Genomic DNA, 22,606 nt, shown 5'->3' on the forward strand with positions numbered 1-22,606 from the left:
TCGCGGCGAAGGTCAAGGGGATGGCAGTTTGAATCCTGCCACCGGTGAAGTTGAACCAAGGGCATGGTTTATTAAATTCCATGCTACAAAGTCCTCTGTAAAGGACACCATCCTAGCCTTCTGATGGGAAGAGTTTGTGACGTTAAACCATAAACCAAACTTACTCAGTATGCCATAATATGAAAAAGAAATTGGCTTTTGATCAGTTATAATTTTTGCATCATTGTTGTCATGCTTTCATGTATATTTGGGTATCCATTCTTCTTGAAACACAACATTACCCATTGATCAGTCATATAAGACTTATGAGCTCTCTTCCGAGAGGGAAATAGCTATCGATCACTCGTCCAACATGTGATCCAAGACTATGGTGAATCACATGGCATCAGCAGTCATGCCCCTTTGAGCACACATGTCTATCAGGGATTCTCCATTTATCTTCTTCAGTCACCTCAAATTGCTTTCACCCCAATGTGTAAATATAGGTGTGTAAAATAAGTGCACACATATATTGCAGAGTGTATTATTAAGTTTCAGAGGGATCAGTTACTTGAGTGTAGTTGGGAAGGCTTATGGGAGGGTTTTGATTGAGGAGATTAGGAGAGGAACAAAGGGAGTAATTGGTGAGGAACAGTGTGGGTTTAGGACAGGTAGGGGCTATGTGGATCAGATTTTTGTGGTAAGGCAGATATGTGAGAAAGCTTTAGGAAAGGGTAAGGATGCAGTCAAGTTTTTATGAGTAGTAGACCCTGTGTTAGAATTAGAAATGGAGAGAATGAGTGGTTTGAGGTAAAGGTGGGACTTTGCCAGGGATGTGTCATGTCACCATGGCTGTTCAATTTATACATGAATGGGGTGGTACAAGAGTTGAATGCAAGGGTAATGGGGATTGGGGATGGTTAAAAAAAAATGGAGAAAAATGGGAGATAAGCCAGTTGTTGTTTGCTGATGACACTGTGCTTGTAACAGGATCAGAGGAGGGATTAAAGAAGTTAATGACAGAATTTGGGAAGGTATGCGAAAGTAAGAAGTTGAAAATAAATGTGGGTAAAAGTAAGGTGATGAGATGTACAAGGGGAGAGGATGTCAGTAAAGTGGAGGTATTAAGAGAAAGACTGGGGGAAGTAGATAGCTTTAGATACCTGGGGGCCAATGTGACAGGAAAGGTAGGAGTGGAGGTGGAGGTAGAATGTAGATAGAGAGAAGCAAGTAAATGCCCCGGGGGGGGATTAAAAAGTGTAATGGGAAATAGCCATTTGGGAATGGATGTTGAGAAGAGATTGTATGAAGGTTATTGTGCCAACAGCTTTGTACAAGGCAGAAACATGGAACATAAGAGATGTGTTTGAGATGAGATGCCTGAGAAGTATGGTAGGGGATACTAGGCTGGATAGAGTGAGAAACGAAGAGGTGAGACTGAGAGCGTAGATGGAAAAGAAGTTGGGAGATAGGGTTCCTAAAAGAGTATTGGGATGGTTTGGACACATGGAAAGAATGAGTGAAGAAAGATTAGTAAAAGAGGTATGGAAGGCAGAGGTGAAGGGAGTGAACATGAGGAGGTAACCAAGGATGAGATGGATGGATGGGATAGAAAGGGCATTGGGAAAGAGGGGAATGTCTGTTGAGGAAGGAAGGGAAGAGAGAGAAGATAGGGGTGAGTGGAGAATGGTTGTGTATGGATGATGCTGTGATGCATGGAAGGGAGTGGGTGGGGGATGGGGGGTGAGGGAGTATGTGTGAATGATATTTTGACACAGCCCAAAGGGATTTCTCCCCATCTTCTCTTTTTCTGCACAAGGAGAGGGAAGGTCACTGATTAAATGAAATGGCCTCACTGCGGATGTGTTGTGTCTTGCTATATTACTTCTGACCCAGGGCAGTGGGTGAGATGCAGGGATGACCCATCATCCAGGAGGAGCCAAGAAAAGAGGGAGGGAGGGGTGGTGAATGGGAGTGGAGTATGTGGGGGATGAAATAGTTGGGAGTGGATTTGTGCCTTTGACTTTGGCTATCTCCCTTGTAAAGGGAAAAAGCCCTTGGTATATGTATGTATGTACCAATGTATACATTAGTTGAATGATGAATCATTAGTAATTTGACCTATAGATAACTTGACTTTTTTCTGTTTAATTTCAAGGTATGTGGATGGATAGTTGGCTTAGATGCAGCGGCAAAGAGAGAAACAAGTCAGATGAAGAATCAGGATTTCAGCCAGAGAGCTGCTCTTCTCCTTCAGGTGAAAGCGCTTAGGAATTACTCTTTCCAATTTCCTTTGTGGTTACCGGCAAAAATTTTGAAGCGGCCTTGCTGTAGATGTGCTGTGTCTTGCGACACTGCTTCTGACCCAGGGCAGTGGACAAGATGCAGGGATGACCCGTCATCCAGGAGGTGCTAAGATGAGAGGGAGGGTGGAGGTGTGTGGAATGTATACAGGAATGGAATGGGTGGGAATGATTTTATGCCTTTTCTTTTTTGGCTACCTACCTTGTAAGGGGGAAAAAGCCTTGGTATATGTACGTATGTATATATATCTATCTATATATATATATATATATATATATATATATATATATATATATATATTTGTTTATATATATATATATATATATATATATATATATAGTTTTTCATTATATATTTGTACAATATATATATATTTTTTATCAAGTGTAAGATATGGTTTATCTCACTTAAGATATCACTTGTAAATGTATGTTTACAGTTTTACAATTCAGAATAACCCCAAATAACCAAATTTCTAGAACAAAAAGGCTATACAGTTGAGTTCCACAGGGTGCATTTCTTTTGCCATTATTTTTCAATCTCTTCATGAGTGATCTCCCAACTCCAGAACCTGGTCTAATTACCAAGGGTCTCTCAGAAGCAGATGATCTAACAATAACCTAGCACAGTAAATACAAAATCGTAGCAAAGAACACCGAAACCTTGAATGAAGTAGAATAATGGCTCAAAAATAACAAAATGGAAGTTTGAATCCAGAAGCCAACAGTAGTAACATGACTCACACCAGACAATTATTAATAAAAAAATACCCTGTATTAGAATTGGGGGCCTCACATTTGATGCTCATATGACTTTCAGCGTGCATATCAAAACCCTGACAGCAAAAAATAGATAAATAAATAAAAATAAAGCTACTTAAATCCATTCAAGCACTCACATTGAACAACAGAAACTAATAACCATTTAAAAGTAATTCATAAGAACCACCCTTATAGGATAGAGTAAGGCCTTTATGTATGATGAACATGATGAATTATATTGTAATCCATTCTCTTGATTTCTCCCACTGCAGGGCCTCATTCTTGCCCAGTCGATCAGGTACACTGTCCAAAGTGTCCTGAACTTGCACACAGCTCTGGGACGTCCCATGGGAAAGGCCTGTGCCCTTAGTGTTGGACGGTTGGTAGAAACTCTGAAGGCCATTGAACATACGTACCACAGACACAGTACCATCTTAGCAGAATCTCTACCTCTCATACATCAGAATATAACATATCAGATCTTAGCCATTATCGGTAATACCAAGGTAAGCATGTTCATCTTTTGTGCATTTACAGTATATTTATCTATGTACCAATAGCCCTCTTCCCTTTTTTAATGGAGATAGCCAACCAAATCACATTATCCACCCCTACCCCATCTTGTATGACCAGCTCACTTCAACACTGCTTGGGCAATCCATATATTTACCAAATTTATGAATATGTAAGACAGAAGATAGGGGTGAGTGGAGAATGATTGTATATGGATGATGCTATGATGTGTGAAAGGAGGGAGTGGGTAGGGGATGGGGTGGGTTAGGGAGTGGTTAAGTGTGAATGATATTTTGACGCAGCATGAGGGGATGGAGAGGGGGTAGGGGATCACTGACTAATTGAAGTACTCTTGCTGTGGATGTGCTATGTCTTGCTGCAATGCTTCTGACCCAGGGCAATGAGCAAGATGCAGGGATGACCTTTCATCCAGGAGGAGCCAAGGAAAGAGGGTGGGTGGTGTGTGTGGATGAAATGCATGGGAGTGGAATTATGCCTTTTGAGTTTAGCTACCTCCCTTGTACATACATACATACATGCATACATACATACATACATACATATACCAAAGGCTTTTTTCCCCCATATAAGGGAGATACCCAAAAAACAAAGGCAAAAAAAAAAACACTCCCACCCATTCCATACTTATCACACTCCCCTCCCCTCCACCCTCTTCCCTCCCTCTTATCTTGGCACCTCCTGGATGACAGGTCATCCCTGCATCTTGTCCACTGCCCTGGGTCAGAAGCAGTGTTGCAAGACACAACACATCCACATCCACACAACATCATCCATATACAACCGTTCTCCACTCCCGGCCTTCCACAACAGACATTCCCCTATTTCCCAAAGCCCCTCCCTTGTAAGGGGGAAAAATCTCAACGTGTATGTATTTACCTAATTATAGTATACAGGAAAGGAGCAACACTTGCTGGGTTCTGTCTCCTATTCTCGAATTTCTAACATATCTAGACACAAATTCATGTACAGTTGCGACTTATGTATGATGTATGTATGTGTGAATATGTTGTGTGAGAACATGTATATGAATTAGGTAAATGTATGCATTGTCTAGGCAATGCACAAGTGAGCAGGCCATACAAGTTAAAGAATGAAGAAAGAAATTGGTGTTATCATTCCATTGTCAAGACATGTCAAAGCAAAATATTTGTTGGCATGGCAAAAGAAAACATGTTTGAAAAAAAAAAAAAAAAAATTAGTAGTAGTATGAGAATAATTATGACATGATATTGTAGAAGTATAGATATAGAAATTATTAGCATAATGATTATGAAATAACTATTTCATAATAAATTGTTGACAACTAAATCTCCATTATAAATTACACAGAACAGAGTGCTATCTGAGAAAAGATTGAGTGAACAGCGATTGGACATTATCTCAGCATTCTCCATCGTGGAACAGATATTCTCGGGACCAGGAACCAAAAAACGAAGGGTGCTAGGAAGAGTTGCATTATCTATTGCAAACCAAGGAAGAGTTTTAAAGGTAATATTGTTATAACTATTTTTATGGGTATTAGCAAGTACTGAACATATTTGAATGAATAATGAAAGTTTATTTAAATACTTATTTTATTTAAGAATCTTTTCCTTGTTGTGGCTCAGACTTTTATGAAATTCATACATGAATAATTTTTTTTTTTTTTTTTTTTTTTTTTTTTTTTTTTTTTTTTTTTTTTTTTTTTTTTTTTTTTTTTTTTTTTTTTTTTTTTTGGCTACCTCTCTTGTAAGGGGGAAAAAGCCTTTGGTATATGTATGGGATATGAGGAAAGCTGTTAATAGCAGTCATGAGTTTTTATGAGAGTAGTAGAGCCTGTACTAGAATTAGAAATGGAAAGACTAAGTGGTTTGAGGTAAAGGTGGGACTTCACCAGGGATGTGTCATGTCACCATGGCTGTTCAATTTATACATGGATGGGGTGGTGTGAGAGGTAATGGGCCAGGGATTGGAAATGGTTAAAGAAAATGGAGAAAAATGAGAGATAAGCCAGTTGTTGTTTGTGAATGACACTGTTTGTAGCATGATCAGAGGAGGGATTAAGGAAGTTAGTGATGGAGTTTGGGAAGGTGTGTGAAAGAAGGAAGTTCAGGATAAATGTGAGTGAAACTAAGATGATGAGATGTACAAGGGAAGAGGATGGCAGTAAATTGGAAGTGAGTATTATCCAATATTGCCCGGAGCACATATGTAAACAAAGGATTTGCTATGCGTTCATAAAAACAATGGATACAATGGCCCATACACTCGCATTTTAATTTTATTTACAAATGTACTTGTTATCAAACATAATATGGATGATTATACATCAAAATAAAGCTTAGAGTCTATTTTCTTTTGATGAAAAGGAAACCAAGAAAAATTGATATGGATAATGAAAAGAAAAAAAAAAATTAAATATGACACTAAATCTGGAAAAGAAAACGTACATTTTATGTAACTGACTGTAGGGAAAGTACTTACATTTATTTGAAGGCAGTGATGATTAGAGGCTTGTAGAGTGTTTGTACTTTACTTGGATGAAAATACATGGTGCTTGAAGAAGCATACATACATACATATACCAAGCTGTTTTCCCCCTTCCAAGGGAGGTAGCCAAAAAGGGAAAGGCATAAAAACACTCCCACCCATTTCATCCCTAAATACACTCCACACCCTCCCACCCTTCCTCTCATCTGAGCACCTCCTGGCACCTGTTTCAGCTCATATACACTCACTGCATGTACTGAATGTGATGGAGACGATATTGATGTTGTTATATTTCTGCTTTCCTGAATCTGCTCTTGAGTACGTCGCCTCTTCAGGAATTTTGGAGGAGAAACATTTTTAACAAGGTCCCTTATGACAGAGTTCATGAACTGGAGCCTTGTTAGAATAGGTCTCTGGGATGTATTCTTCTTGTACAGAATATAGCTGTTGATAGTAGCTGTGCCAAACAGAGAAAAGGCAGCTTTAGTCGTCCATTTGATGGTCTTTCTCTCTGCAAGATAGATAGGTGTAGAGCTGGGTATCCTTCAGATCGACGCCACCCATTACTTGATTATAATGAGCAACAATACAAGGCAACTCCTTTTCAGGTTTCCTCTCTGTCTTTACAGTAGTGTAGCCGCCACCTTTGGTAACTGTCTGTTGACAGGAGTACAGGAGTCTTTTTTCCATCTGTATAGGCAACACACAGTAAAGGTCCTTTCCTGCGCTGTGATACATGATGGTTTTCTAATTTTTCCTTTACTGCTTCCTGTGGCAGGCCTTTCCTGTTTGTTCTGACAGTCCCTGTTGCTGTTGTCTGCTTTTCCCAGAGATGTAAAAAAAGTTTGGGCGAGGAGGAGAAATAGTTATCTAGGCCTCTACACTCTTGGAGAACCCTTTGTACAGTTCAAATGTCACAGTATAGCCTGTTGCTGCCTCACACAAGCACCATAACTTGAGACCAAAAGAAGCATGGCGCTTATTAGGCATATACTGGTGTAAGTGAGGGGTCTTACCTCGATACCCAATGATACCTTGGTCAATTGAGATGGCCCTCTCAGGATTATAATGGGCTTTGAATGCTTTTATAAAATGATCCAGTAGTGGTTGCACTTGATACAACTTGTATGCAGGGTCTTGCTGGTCAGGCATCTTACTATTATCACTGAAGTGCAAGAATTTCAGGACAAGTTGAAAACACCCCCTACTAAAATTGGTTCCAAACCATGGTGTGGCCATAGAAAGATCTGAGGTGTTCCAGTAGGATTTGATAGTAGGTTTTCTTACAATCCCCCCCATATTTAGAATAACTGCCAGAAATGCATATAACTCTTCCACTGATGTCTAACCTTGCTTCAAGCAAAGATGTACAAGAGACCTGGGTTTGTTTATCCTTCAAACATGGTTTGTTACTTTGAACCCACTGACCTGCATACCTGTTAGTCTCCGTAGCAATTCCATTCATGAATTGCACGTTGAAAAAAAGTTTGAAATACTCCACAGGCTTGCTTGGCATCAGTTTTAGGGGGATGCTTGAGCCCACTAACACCTGTAAAAGGCACTGTTGCAGGGCCTGGATCATTTCCTGGGACAAGCATCCATTCATCTGCTCCACTGGACAACACTGCACTTCTATCATCACCATCACTTTGACATTGACTTGCACTACGCGTATCACAACTCGCATCACCTTCATCATCACTAGATTCTTCCTCACTTGTAAGGCACTCATCCATTGGAAACACTTGAAAGGAATCAGAAAGTTGAAAGACAATTTCGTCTTCACCACTAAAACACGCAGACGCCATGACTTTTGCAATGAGGCCGTCTTATATTTGCCTATTTGAAAGGTATTACGCACTGTATAACAATATCTATTATAAGTATTGTTCCTCAGATACTTATCTATTTTTCTATAAAAAAAAAAATTCTGATTATGGCACTAATCACAGGAAAAAAAAAAAAATGGGCAAAATATGTAAACGTTTCCGACACACATGAGCAATGTCCAGGTACTGCTGATAAGATTCAATTTATAAGCCACCCTGTGATTGGTTAGCTGGACCACCTCGTGGAAATGATAGGCCAATGGTTGGTCTAGATACATCAAGTCTCGGCTCAGTGTAAACAAAGACGAATATCTTTAAGAACCGCGAAATTTAAACGGAGCCGAAATATCGTCATTAGGACTCTGTCGAACAAACCGATATCTCGGCTCTGTGTCCGATATGGGTTAAGGGAGAGAGACTGGAGAAAGCTTTGGATACTTGGGGGCAAATGTGGCAGGAAAGGGAGGAGTGGAAATGGTGGTAGAATGTAGATTGAGAGAAGCAAATAAATTTCTTGGGGGACTAAAAAGTAAAATGAGAAATAGATATTTGGGAATGGGTGCAAAGAGGAGATCGTATGAAGTGGTGATCGTGCTGACAATACTGTGTGGGGCAGAAACATGAAACATAAGACAGGAAGAGTTTAAATCTGTTTGAGATGAAATGCTTGAGAAGTATGATAGGTGTTACTAGGCTGGATAGAGTGAGAAATGAGGAGGAGAGTGGGGTTGGAAAGGGAATTGGGAAATAGGGTTGATGAAAGAGTATTGGGATAGTTTGGACACATGGAAAGACCCATCATCCAGGAGGAGCCAAGAAATGAGGAAGGGAGGGGTGGTGAATGGGAGTTGGTATGTGGGTATGAAATGAGTGGGAGTGGATTTATGCCTTTGACTTTGGCTACCTCCCTTATAAGGGGGAAAAAGCCCTTGATATATGTATGTATGTATGTACTAGATAGTTTGTCATGCAAATGTTGATTACTATATTTGAAAAGGATGGTGTATGGAACAAGAAGGACGGGAGGGAATAGAAGTAAGGGTAGTGAGTGGTGGGATGAGGAAGCAAAAAAGGGTGTAGAAGAGAAGAAATGAGCTTTCACAGATTGGTTACAAAATAGGACGAGATAATCATATGAGAGGTATAAAGAAAGGAGAAGAGAAGTAAAGCATAAGATAATGGAGACAAAGAGGAGACAAGATGTGAAATGGGGTAAGAGTATGACAGAAAATTTTGAAAGTAATAAAAAGATGTTTTGGAAGGAAATTAAGAGAGGAAGAGGAGGCGAATCAAGTAGAGAAGAAAAGGTAAAAGGTGCAGATGGAGAGTAGATAATGAAAGAGAAGGCAGTGAGAAGAAGATGGACAGAATATTTTAGGGAGTTGCTAAATGTGAAGGAGGATATGGAGAGAAAGGTAGTTGCAGTGGTAAGCGCTAAGAAAATGAGAGTGATGAGTGAGGAAAATGGAGGAGAAATAAGGAAGGATGAAGTAAAGGCAGTTGTTAAGATGATGAAAGCAGGTAAGGCACCTGGTCTGGATGGATGCCATGCAGAATGTCTAAAAAAAGGAGGTACAGTGATGGTGGACTGGCTGGTGAGGTTATTTAATGTTTGCTGGAGAGAGGGTTGAGTGCCGGAGGACTGGAGGAGTGCCTGTATAGTTCCACTTTACAAGGGAAAAGGGGACAAGTGTGAATGTAGTAGTTTCAGAGGGATTAGCTTGTTAAGTGTAGTTGGGAAGGCTTACAGGAGGATCTTGATTGAGAGGATTAGGAGAGGAACAGAGGGAGTAATTGGTGAGGAACAGTGTGGATTTAGGACGGGTAGAGGTTGTGTAGATCAGATCTTTGTGGTAAGACAAATATGTGAGAAAGCTATAGGAAAGGGGAAGGATGTTTTTTTGGGCTTTTATGGATTTGGAAAAGGCTTACGATAAGGTAGACAGAAAGGCACTGTGGGAGGTTATGCGGATATATGGGATAGGAGGAAAGCTTCTAGGAGCTGTCAAGAGTTTTTATGAGAGTAGTAGAGCTTGTGTCAGGATTAGAAATGGAGAGAGTGAGTGGTTCGAGGTAAAGGTGGGACTTCATCAAGGATGCGTTATGTCGCCCTGGCTGTTCAACTTATACAATGATGGGGTAGTGCATGGGTAGTGGGTCAGGGATTGGAGATTTTTTTTTTTTTTATATGGTTTACCGTCACACACTCCCCCCCATCGGGAGGCTAGGACGGTGCCCCTTGCAGGGCTTTGTAGCGTGGAATTTAATGAACCATGCCCTTGGTTCAACTTAGCTGGTGGCAGGATTCGAACTGCCCTCACCTCGACCTTCGCCGCAAGTAACGACGCCTTAACCCGCTCAGCCAGCGAGCGAGTGAGTGGTTCATCAAGGATGCGTTATGTCGCCCTGGCTGTTCAACTTTTTTTACATGGATGGGGTGGTGCAAGGGTAGTGGGTCAGGGATTGGAGATGGTTAAAGAAAATGGAGAAAAGTGGGAGGTGAGCCAGCTGTTGTTTGCTGACGACACTGCACTCGTGGCAGGATCGGAGGAGGGATTGAGAAAGTTGGTGACAGAGTTTGGGAGAGTATGTGATAGAAGATAGCTAAAGATAAATGTGGGTAAAAATAAGGTGATGAGATGTACAAGGGGTGAAAGTGGCATTAGACTGGAAGTGTGCATTAAGGGAGAGCGACTGGAGGAAGTGGATAGTTTTAGATACTTGGGTGCAAATGTGGCAGGAAAAGGTGGAGTGAAGGTGGAGGTAGAATGTAGATTGAGAGAAGCGAGTAAATGCCTTGGTGGATTAAAAAATGTAATGAGGAATAGACATTTGGGAATGGATGCTAAGAGGAGACTGTATGAAGGAGTGATTGTGCCAACAGCACTGTATGGGGCAGAAACATGGAACATAAGAGAGAAGGAGTCTGAATGTGTTTGAGATGAGGTGTCTGAGAAGTATGATGGGGGTTACTTGGCTAGATAGAGTGAGAAATGAGGAGGTGAGGAGGAGAACAGGGGTGGAAAGGGAGTTGGGAGATAGGGTTGATGAAAGAGTATTAGGATGGTTTGGACACATGGAAAGAATGAGTGAAGAAAGACTAGTAAAAGAGGTATGGAAGGCAGTTGTGGAGGGAGTGAACATGAGGGGACGTCCTAGGATGAGGTGGATGGATGGGGTGAAGGGGGCTTTGGGGAAGAGGGGAATGTCTGTTGAGGAAGGACGGGAGAGGACAAAAGACGGGTGAATGGAGAATGGTTGTATATGGATGATGTTGTGATTGCATCTTCTCCTTTTATGCATGGGGGGACAGAGAGAGGGGGGTCGCCGATTTAATGAAGCGGCCTTGCTGTGGATGTGCTGTGTCTTGCGACACTGCTTCTGACCCAGGGCAGTGGACAAGGTGCAGGGATGACCCATCATCCAGGAGGTGCTATGATGAGAGGGAGGGTGGAGGGGTTGGAGTGTATTTAGGGATGGAATGGGTGGGAATGATTTTATGCCTTTTCTTTTTTGGCTACCTCCCTTGTAAGTAGGAAAAATCCTTGGTATATGTATTGCCTCAAGTGATAGGTATCTTTGTTTTACATTGTATTTTGCTTGTTTTTGTTCAGGAAGAAGACCTATCAACACTTCAAGTCTTACTGCGCAGATATGACTTGGCTTCAGATGTGCAGAGTTGCATCAGGGAAGCCACAGACTGCTCTCTTTTATACCATCACAGAGTTATTGTTCCTACATACCTGCAAGATCTCTTCCAGAACAGGGTTCATGTTCATCGCATTCATGTAAGTACATAGTGATGATACAGATTGGCTATGCAGAAATAAGTGAGAGCTTTTAAAGTTGGCCGCACAAATGTGCATGATGAGGAACGAAGTTGACAACCTTCACTCATTACTGATGGTTTGGTGCACACTAAATTGTACGGCCATCTATAAAAGCTCTCACCCATTTCCACTTCATCCCATCACTCATAATGTTTTCTCCAAACACTTCACTGATCTGACGATGAATTTCAGCCGCTTTCACGCCTTTAGCAGTAAGAAAAGAATCAAAGTGCGTATTTCACAGTCGGCAGCATTCTCAATCGGAGGAGGCATTTCAAATACTCACAAACAAACTTAAACACAGTCAGATGATTCCGTAATGATGTTGAAAAGTATATTATAGTACAGGCTTTCATGTAAAATTGAAATTGTTACGAAAGGTCTACTTGTTTCATTTTTATTTCAATATGGTACTTACTTAAAAAACACGCCTCATGTGTGTGTGTATATATATATATACACATATATATATATATATATATATATATATATATATATATATATATATATAATATATATATATATATAAGTATATATGTGTGACACATTATAAATTTGGATAATTACTTATTTTCTATGCCCAGTTACAGTAAATTTTGAGTATAAGTACTTCAATGTTGAACTTCATATACCATATCTTTGACCCGTTTCATAAAATGTAAACTAATATATATGTTTTTTTTTTTCTTCAGTTCATGCTTGCGGCTGTGTCCAATTGTTCAATACCACTTCAGAAATGTGCCCACCTTGCTGATGCCGACGATCTCATAAGGAATTTTGAAGAAGATATGTATGAAGCCATAAAAGTGAATGTAGGTTTTATGCATATCTTTGCCTGTTTTGTGTAGTCCAGGGACTGAGAATGTGTACCTGCAAGATGGATCTCATAGAGAATCATTTCCCTACAGCCCATCTTCAAAACCCATCAACACCCTCACCTATTTTTAAAGAAGGGAAGAGGGGGATGTGGGAGATGGGAGGCAGATTGTGAATGGACAGAGGGAAGGGATCACATGAAGAATTGTCACCCCATTCTTCGACAGGGTGGCAATTCTTCATGTGGGCTATCCTAGGGTGACAATTCTTCATGTGGTCCATCCTTGGTTTAAGATTCTTTGCTTGCATAAGTTGATAACAATAAGCATAACCCTTATTCAACCTAACCCTAACTTAACCTAACGTAATCTTTATTCTACTGTTGATATTCAGCGTACTGGAGTGACAATTCTTCATGTGGGCCATCCTTGGTTTACAATTCTTCGGTTGTATAAGTTGATAACAATAAGCATAACCCTCATTCAACCTAACCTAACCTAACATAATCTTTATTCCACTGTTGATATTTGGCATACTGGGGTGACAATTCTTCAGGTGGGATCTCATGGGGTGACAATTCTTCATGTAGGCGCTCTGGGGTGACAATTCTTCATGTGACTCAAGGGAAGATATGGCATGAAGGTATCTTTCCTGATCTCTTTTATGAATTGTTCTGAATGTATGAGGAGTTGAATTACTATATGGTGGGGCACTGGAGGAGGGTGAGAGCTCTAGCTGTCAGGCTCAGCTGTGCCTTGCTGCATTGTCTTTGACCCAAGCAGTATGACAGAACAGGGCAGCCTTTTATCCTTGACGTGCTGAGATGGGAAAGGTGATTGAATGGGTTTTATTTGTGTGTGATGTGGATGTATGCTTTGATTTGGCCACCCTCCTTATAAGGGGGGAAGGTCCCTGATGGATTTAGAGGGGGATGGGGGTGGCTGTTTGGCCACACTCTCCCCCCCCCCTCATACTGAATCCACCAGTTGGTATGTTAGCACCCCTCTGTAATTCCTTTCAGTTGCTTCAGTATGGTAGCTGTATAGACATGTAAGGTTCACATGTATTTACAAGCTGAATATATTTTGAGAAGCAACTTACAGAAAAGGACTATTCCATGAATCAGTAATTCTGTATGGAAAATTGTATTTTTTAATGCCCTTCAAACATCTAGTCCTTTGTAACTTTATCTCAAGATATGCCTTCCTCTTCCTCTCATTATTGTCACATCCAATGTTGCTTATCATCTTTTGATCTACAACTACATGATCAGTCATACCTCTTATATCTCTCATCATATTTCCAAGTATATTTATATGTATACAAAAAGGGTTCTTCCTGTTTATAAAGGGAGGTAACCAGTCAAGGCATGTACCCACCCTTCATCCATCTCACACCCATCCAACACCCTTTTGTTTTCCCTTTTATTGTAGCTCCTTGATGAAGAACCACCCTGTCCCATGCCCATTGTCCAGATAAGAAGTAGTGTATGTTTATAGCAAATATACATACATATACCAAGGGCTTTTTCTCCCTTACAAGGGAGATCGTGAAAGTCAAAGGCATAAATCCACTCCCACCCATTTCATCCCCAAATACTCCACTCCCATTCACCACCCCTCCCTCCCTCTTTTCTTGGCTCCTCCTGGATGACGGGTCATCCCTGCATCTCGCCCACTGCCCTGGGTCAGAAGCAATGCAGCAAGACACAGCACATTCACAGTAAGGCCACTTCATTTAATCAGCAACCCTCCCTCCTCTCTATCCCCTCATGCAGAAGAAGAGAAGACAGGGAGAAATCCCTTCAGGCTGTATCAAAATATTATTCACACATACTCCCCCCCATCCCCCACTCCCTTCCATGCATCACAGTATCATCCATACACAACTATTCTCCACTCAACCCCATGTTCTATCTTCTGTCTTTATTCCTCAACAGACAACCCTCTTTCCCAGTGCTCCTTTTACCCCATCTATCCATCCCATCCTTGGTCACCCCCTCGTGTTCACTCCCCCACCTCTGTCTTCCACACCTCTCTTACTAATCATTCTTCACTCATTCTTTCCATGTGCCCAAACCATCCCAATACTCTTTCATGAACCCTGTCTCCCAACTCCCTTTCCACCCCTGCTCTCCTCCTCTCCTCCTCACCTCTTCGTTTCTCACACTATCCAGCCTAATAACTCCTACCATACTCAGGCACTTCATCTCAAACACATTTAAACTCTTCCTCTCTTATGTCCATGTTTCTGCCTCATACAGTGCTGTCAGTACAATCACCCCTTCATACAATCTCCTCTTCCCAAATATCTGTTTCTCAGTACACTTTTTAATCCCCCCAAGGCATTTACTTGCTTCTCTCATTTTGAATTTTACCTCCACCTCCACTCCTCCCTTTCCTGCCACATTCGCACCCAAGTATCTAAAGCTATCCACTTCCTCCAGTCTCTCTCCCTTAATACTCACTTCCAATTTGCTACCATCCTCTCCCCTTGTACATCTCATCACCTTACTTTTACCCACATTTATCTTCAACTTTCTTTTTTCACACACCTTCCCAAACTCCATCACTAACTTCCTTAATCCCTCTTCTGATCCTACTACAAGCAGTGTTGTCAGGAAACAACAACTAGGTGATCTCCCATTTTGCTCCATTTTCTTCAACTATCTCCATTCCCCAATATTATTGATATGATTATTGTTTATATGATTATATTATTTTTTCTCATTCATAACAGATACTGGATAAAGTATGCAAGGAGGTGGAGACAGAATTACGTTTAAGCACTCACTCACATCTTCAGTTAGATGACCGCAATCCTTACAAGACTCCTTTGAAGGATTTGAAATGCTTCATAAGGTTGAAAGCCATGGTTCTATTCAACACTGTAATTGATGTTAAGAGTAAGTCTATAGCTCTTATTTATTTTACATCTATAGAATATAATTTTTTTCTTCTTTTTCTTCTTCTTCCTCTTCTGTAACCTGTTTTTGTTGGGTAATACATAAGACTGATTAGGACTGAAGTCTGATGGAGTAATATCAATCTTCAATCAATTCAAGGACAGTACCAGACCTGAAAACACACTGTTCTTGCCCTAGTTACTGTTTCCTCTCCTAATAATCTCAGTTGAGACCCATGCACCTTACTAACTACACTTCACAGGCTTTGAATACACATGGAATATTTTTTGAGCAAGGGAGGAGAGAGAGAGAGAGAGAGAGTTCAAAAGATAGGAGCAAATGAAGGAAGATTACAAATAGTTGAATGAATGTCATGGCTTGAAGAAATGTTCTTTTCATTTACTTCATGAATTTAACTGGTTAGTGTAAGCCTTATGGTCTCTTGCAGCCTCCTTCATTTGTATGTTCTTATATTCAGTGGATGAGAAGAGGGGGGACGTCATCATATGATGAAGTGATGGGGTTAAATGGACTTAGGCTGTGTGGCTCAGTTGTGGAAGAGGTGTACGTTGCTGCATTACCTTTGACCCAAACAATGTGATAAAAGGGCCAGCTCTTTATCCCAGAGGCGCTAAGATGGGAGGGGTGATTATATATCTCTTAATTGTATGTGACATGGAAGTGTGCTTTGATTTGGCTACCCTCTTATAAGGGGGAAGGCCTTAACCTTATATATATATTGACATTTTCTGTACTTTACACCTTTGTTCAGGTTACATAGAGCGATACCTGGAAAAAACATTTTATGCCCTGACTGTAGTTGCTCCTCATGACTGGCGAACCTATGAAGAAATGCGTAACCTAGCTCTTGTCAAATATGAGCTAAAAACTATAGACTCACACTTGCCTTCACACACTCTGGACCAAGTGAGTTAAATGCAATGTGAAAGAAATAATGATGTATTTTGATATTTCAGAATAATATATATATGTATATAAATATATACACACGGATTTCTCGATTTATTCATGTTTAGAATATGCGATTTTGGAATAACGCAAGGTAAAAAAAACCTAGTCATTTTTTTCATTATACACGGATTATTTAGAATAACACAATGTAAAAGATCAAGTAAACAATAGTAAAACATAACTGTTCACTTTATCCAATTATTACAGAATCCCTTCAGGAACGTATTCTTCTCATAAATCGAGAAATCCATAAATATATATATATATATATATATACATATATATATATATATATATATATATATATATATATATATATATATATATATATATATACATATACATATATATATATACATATATATATATATATACATATATATACACATATATACATATATATATATCTATATATATCTATATCTATATACATATATATATATATATATATAAAATTGCATGCACACAGTTCATGGTGTCAATATCACATTAATTTTGAACTGAAACCTTTGATGTTATGGATATATATGTACATGGGTATTTGTATTTGATTAAACATTGTGTTCATAAGATTTAATTTAATCTAACCACTTTTGATTCGTGGACTGATCAAGGATTTATCATTAATGCCATGCACATTTTGCAGGGAGTGGATGTACTTGAAATCATGCGGAACATCCACATCTTTGTCCAGCATTACATGTACAATCTTAATCAACAGTTTTTTGTAGAGGCTACCAGTAATAACAAACATCTTAGTACAGTCACCATCAAGCATATTGCCAATTCTATAAGAACTCATGGAGCTGGAATCATCAACACTACTGTGAGTGCCATTGTTGTGATAAAAGAATATAAAAGTTGCAATGCCATGCTTTCTGTTCATGTAGAATTAATTGAGAGGCAAGAAAAGCAAAGTCTAAACATTGAGATGCAATTGGAACTGAGGGTAGTTTTTAATTATATGGTGCAAAAAGTTGTCCACTGAATCAGGTATTTTTGATTTGAATATGGCTTTACTTTTTTGTATATTATTTATTTTTCTTTTATCTTATTATTTTTTCAGGTAAATTTTACTTACCAGTTCCTCAGAAGGAAATTCCATGTCTTCTCTCAATTTCTCTATGATGAACAGATTAAGTCAAGATTACTCAAGGATATGCAGCACTGGAGAGAAGTATGTTACTTTTCTGTTGCGAGTTCTAATTTTTTTATATTTCAATGGTGTGCCACATTATCTGTATGTGTTTTAATAGAAATATCTATCTATCTGTCTGTATACCAAGGGCCTCTTCTCCATTATAAGGGAGGTAGCTAGTCAAGGCTGGTTAGAGTTCTTGCCTGTCACTATGGTGGTCCAGGTTCGACTTCCGCCCAGGGCTGAAATAATTTCAGTATCGCTTTACTGCGGGGTGTTACTCCAACTCTCGTGGGCGGGGAGTTGGGGATGTGTGTGCGTGTAAGGTCAGAGTATTACCTATAGATTGGTCATACGAGCTCTGAGCTCTCATCCAGGAGGTTAATAACTGTCAATCATGAGTCCAACACATGATCCAAGACCATGGTGAATCACTCATTCCCACCCATTCCACTCCCATCCACCACCCATTGTTTCCCTCTCATCTGTTGCATTTGTTTGATGTATTCATGGTTAGAATGATTACTGTCTATAGCTCTGACTATCTGGTAAGCAAAGCATTGTTCAGTATGGACTCTGATCTTTATTTATTTGCTGTTCTCAGAGTCATTGTTTTTCATAGAGGAGGAGGAGGATGGGTCACCATGTAATGAAGCTGTGGGGGTAAACCAGCTTTAGGTTTCAGGCTGTGCTATGGAAGTGCTTTGTCTTACTGCATTGACCCTGGCAGTGGGTGGTGGACAGGGATGGTCCTTCATTCACAAGGATCTAAGATATAAAGGATAACAAATGGGTGTGGGATGGGTGAAGGGTAACTGCATGCGAACAAGTTGCATAAACACAGCAAAGGAAACATGGATTGGAAGTGAAGCATTTATTCCTGACATTTCGTCCATTAACCCCTTCACTCCGGGCCAAAATCTTGCGGGCAGCATTAGCTGCCAGACGTGCGATGTTGTCATAATACTCGCATTATAAAAAATAAAGTCACCGCTGTATTGCTCGTTCTCTCTTTCACCCATGAATTTTGATAACCATAGAAAATATGATGAAGCCAGTTTACAGAGTATGGGGGTCACACAGGTACAACTACAATAAATATAATCAAGACACCGACATCGGCATCCTCACGTACCCACTTGCTCCTCATGACGCCTACGTAGGCATCACCATATGGAAGGGGTTAACTTTCTCAAAGTCAATAGACGAATCTTCAGGAATAAACGCTTCACTTCCAGTCCATGTTTCCTATGCCGTGTTTATGTAACTGTATGTCTTGGCTGGCTATCTCCTTTTTAAGGTAGACAAGATCTTTTGGTATATAGACAGTGTTTTTTGTCCACATTTCTCCAATTAACCTTTGTCATCAGGTGAAGGCTACTAATGACTACTTCCCATATGAGCGTGCAGAGAAATTCAATCGAGGAATAAGGAAATTGGGGCTAACTCCCGATGGGCTGTCATACTTGGATAAATTTAGAGGACTCATAACACATATAGGTATGTTGATAACTATTTTAGTGATTATGCAGTATGTACCTCCAGGTGGTGGGTCTGCAAGATTGACATCAAAGCTTCCCATTTTCAATACTCATCAACCTCCTCGCCTCCATCTAGAGATGCAGCCCTGAGGGCTGGCACTCAGTCTCTGAACTGGGCCCAAGATCTGTCTTTATTAACTTCAGTTGTATTTCTTACATTTTTTCACCCATGGAGAGCTGACAAGCAGTAATTTCTGTCCTTTTCCTGTCACTTTGAGCTGGTAACATAGAAATAGTCCCACACTTGTACAACACACACAACAGTCCAAAGTTTCTTCCCAGATATGGTATGGCTTGAAGAAATTTTCTATTCATTTACTTCATGAATTTAACTGGCTAGTGTAGGCCTTATGGTCTCTTGCAGTCTCATTCTGAGGACTGTTGCTTGCTACTGTAGGTTTTCCTCTTAGTGCAACTTGAGGCAATGATTGGCTTTTTTATACACACATACATGTTTTATGGATGGGGTAAAAGGGGCATTGGGAAAGAGAGGAATGTCTGTTGACAGAAAGTCCCCTCCTTCCCAGTGCCCTTTTTACCCCATCCATCCATCTCATCCTTGATCACTCCCTTATGTTCACTCCTTCCATCTTTACCTTCCACACCTCTTTACTAATATTTTCTCACTCATTCTTTCCATGTGTCCAAACTATCCCAATACCCTTTCATCAACCCTATCTCCCAATTCCCTTTCCACCCCCGCTCTCCTCCTCACCTCCTCATTTCTCATTCTCTCCAGTCTAGTAACCCATACCATACTTCTCAGGCATTTCATCTCAAACACATTTAAACTCTTCCTCTCTTATGTTCCATGTTTCTGCTCTATGCAGTGCAATCATCCCTTCAGCCTGGGGACCAACCAAACTTGTCCCCAGCCTGGCAGATAAACCATATGAGGAGAGACTAAAAGTGCTGTGTCTACCAACTTTGAAAGATCGAAGAGAAAGAGATGACATGATTACAGTGTTCAGGTCACTAAAGGGGAGAGATTGCACTGATAAAAGAGATCTCATGATCAAAGATGGGAGGACTTTAAGAGGTCATGGAAGTAAATTAAGAAAGACCACATGTCGAAAGGATGTGAAGAAATACAATTTTCCATATAGATGTATACAGGAGTACCTCACTATACAACCAAGTGCTATAAAATAGGTAAACAAGTGTTGGGTGTATATGAAAGCCCCAGGAGGCAAAAATTGAGGAGGGGGTTGACAGGGTCCAAGAACACAACACCCCTATTTAATGAAAAACCCACCTCGATATACAAATTTTCACATTGTGGCCAGTCAGCTGGGAACACAACGCGGTTGTATAGTGAGATATTCCTGTATATAGAATAGCTTAGAAAGTGATATAATCCAAGCTCAAACAGTACTTGAGCTCAAATCCAAATATGATAATTGGAAATTAAAGCTATATATTAAATTGGAACCCTACATGAATTTGAGTCAAGGTATATTAGAAAATTAGAGAATAGGATATGGGATCCAATGAATGTTGCTCCTTTCCTGTAGACTACAATTAGGTAAATACAGTCTCCTCTTAGCATCCACTCCCAAATGTCTATTTCTCATTACACTTGTTAATCTCCTAAGGCATTTACTTGCTTCTCTCAATCTACATTCTACCTCCTCCTCCACTCCTCCCTTTCCCACCATATTTGCCTCCAAGTATCTAAAACTATTGACTTTCTCCAGTCTCCTTTAATACTCACTTCCGATTTGGTGCCATCCTCTCTCCTTGTACATCTCATCACTTTACTTTTACCCACATTTATCTTCAACATCCTTCTTTCACACACCTTCCCAAACTCCATGCATGTATAAATTGAATAGCCATGGTGACATGACACATCCCTAGCAAAGTCCCACCTTTACCTCACACCTCTCACTCTCTCCATTTCTAATTCTAACATAGGTTTTACTACTCTTGTAAAAGCTCTTAACTGCTCTTAACAGCTTTCTTCCTATCCCATATATGTGCAGTACTTCCCACAGTGCCTTCCTGTCTACCCTATCTTAAGCCTTTTCCAAATCCATAAAGGCCCAAAAAACATCCTTACCTTTTCCTAAAGCTCTCTCACATATCTGTCTTACCACAAAAATCTGATTCACACAACCCCTACCTGTCCTGAATCCATACTGTTCCTCACCAATCACTTCCTCTGTTCTTCTCCTAATCCTTTCAATCAAAATCCTCCCATAAGCCTTCCCAACTACACTCAACAAACTGATCCCTCTAAAACTACTGCACTCACACTTGTCACCTTTCCCCTTGTAAAGTAGAACTATACAGACACTCCTCCAGTCCTCTGGCACTCTTCCCTCATTTAGACAAACATTAAACAACCTCACCAGCCAGTCCACCGTCACTGTACCTCCCATTTTTAGACACTGCATGACACCCATCTAACTCAGGTGCCTTACCTGCTCTCATAATTTTAATAATTGCTTTTACCTCATCTTTTCTAATTTCTCCTCCATTTTCCTCATTCATCTGTCATTTTCTTAATGCTTTCCACTGCAACTACCTTTCCCTATCTTCCTTCACATTCAGCAACCTAAAATACTTTGCCCATCTTCCCCTTACTGCCATCTCTTCCATTATAATCTCTCCATCTGCACCTTTTACTTTTTCTTCTCTACTTGATTTGCCTCCTCTTCCTCCCTTAATTTCCTTCCAGAACATCTTTTTATTACTTTCAAAATTTTCTGTTATATTCTTCCCCCATTTCACATCTGCTCTCCTTTTTGCCTCCTTTATCTTATGATTCATTTTTCTTTTCTCTGTACCCCTCATATGATTCCCTCATTCTATTTTGCAACCAATCTGTGAATGTTCATTTCTTCTCTTCTACAACCTTCTTTATTTCATCCCACCATTCACTACCCTTCTTTTTATTTCTTCCCATCCTCCTTGTTCCACACACCATCTTTGCACACCTTGTAACTCCCTCCTTGAAACATCCCTATTACTCCTCCACTCCTATTTCTACTCTATCCTTTACTCCCTCCCACTCTTCTCTCAGCTTCTTCTTGTACTTCTTTTCTTTCTCATTTAAGCAGCTTACTCTAAGCACCTCCCTACCCTCTGTCCCTTTCCTCTTTCTCCATCTATACTCCACTCTCAATTTACCTTCCACCAAAAAATGATCTGATATTCCCCCACTCTCTCCCCTCAGATCATGTGCATCCAAAACTCCTACTCTTTTCTTGGTTACCACTGTGTAATCCATTAAAGCCCTATCTACCACCCTTTTCATCTACCACACTCTCCCATGTGTACTTATGCTTGACTTTCTTCCTAAACACTGTATATATATATATATATATATATATATATATATATATATATATATATATATATATATATATATATATATATATATATATATATATATATATATTCCCCCACTCTCTGCAATTGATTGATGGTGGGATGAAATAAAGAAGGTTGTAGAAGAGAAGAAATGAACATTCAGAGATTGGTTGCAAATTGTGATCAATTATTGAGAACATTTTATATATA

General features: G+C 39.9%; 1 protein-coding gene across 1 annotated transcript in view; it reads left to right on the forward strand.

The window, feature by feature from the left end:
* The window catches only part of SWIP (strumpellin and WASH-interacting protein), a 49,764-nt gene that overhangs the window by 13,085 nt on the left and 14,073 nt on the right, over nucleotides 1-22,606 (forward strand). The window contains exons 9-18 of the mRNA XM_076201506.1: nucleotides 2,138-2,236; nucleotides 3,317-3,550; nucleotides 4,908-5,066; nucleotides 11,491-11,664; nucleotides 12,399-12,518; nucleotides 15,262-15,427; nucleotides 16,200-16,354; nucleotides 17,046-17,225; nucleotides 17,466-17,576; nucleotides 18,908-19,037. Coding sequence (XP_076057621.1) covers nucleotides 2,138-2,236; nucleotides 3,317-3,550; nucleotides 4,908-5,066; nucleotides 11,491-11,664; nucleotides 12,399-12,518; nucleotides 15,262-15,427; nucleotides 16,200-16,354; nucleotides 17,046-17,225; nucleotides 17,466-17,576; nucleotides 18,908-19,037 — 1,528 coding nt within the window. The remainder of the gene's footprint in view (nucleotides 1-2,137; nucleotides 2,237-3,316; nucleotides 3,551-4,907; nucleotides 5,067-11,490; nucleotides 11,665-12,398; nucleotides 12,519-15,261; nucleotides 15,428-16,199; nucleotides 16,355-17,045; nucleotides 17,226-17,465; nucleotides 17,577-18,907; nucleotides 19,038-22,606) is intronic.

Source organism: Oratosquilla oratoria, chromosome 18 (assembly GCF_046742065.1).
Source record: "Oratosquilla oratoria isolate Oo_2021 chromosome 18, ASM4674206v1, whole genome shotgun sequence".
Taxonomy (NCBI): Eukaryota; Metazoa; Arthropoda; class Malacostraca; order Stomatopoda; family Squillidae; genus Oratosquilla; species Oratosquilla oratoria.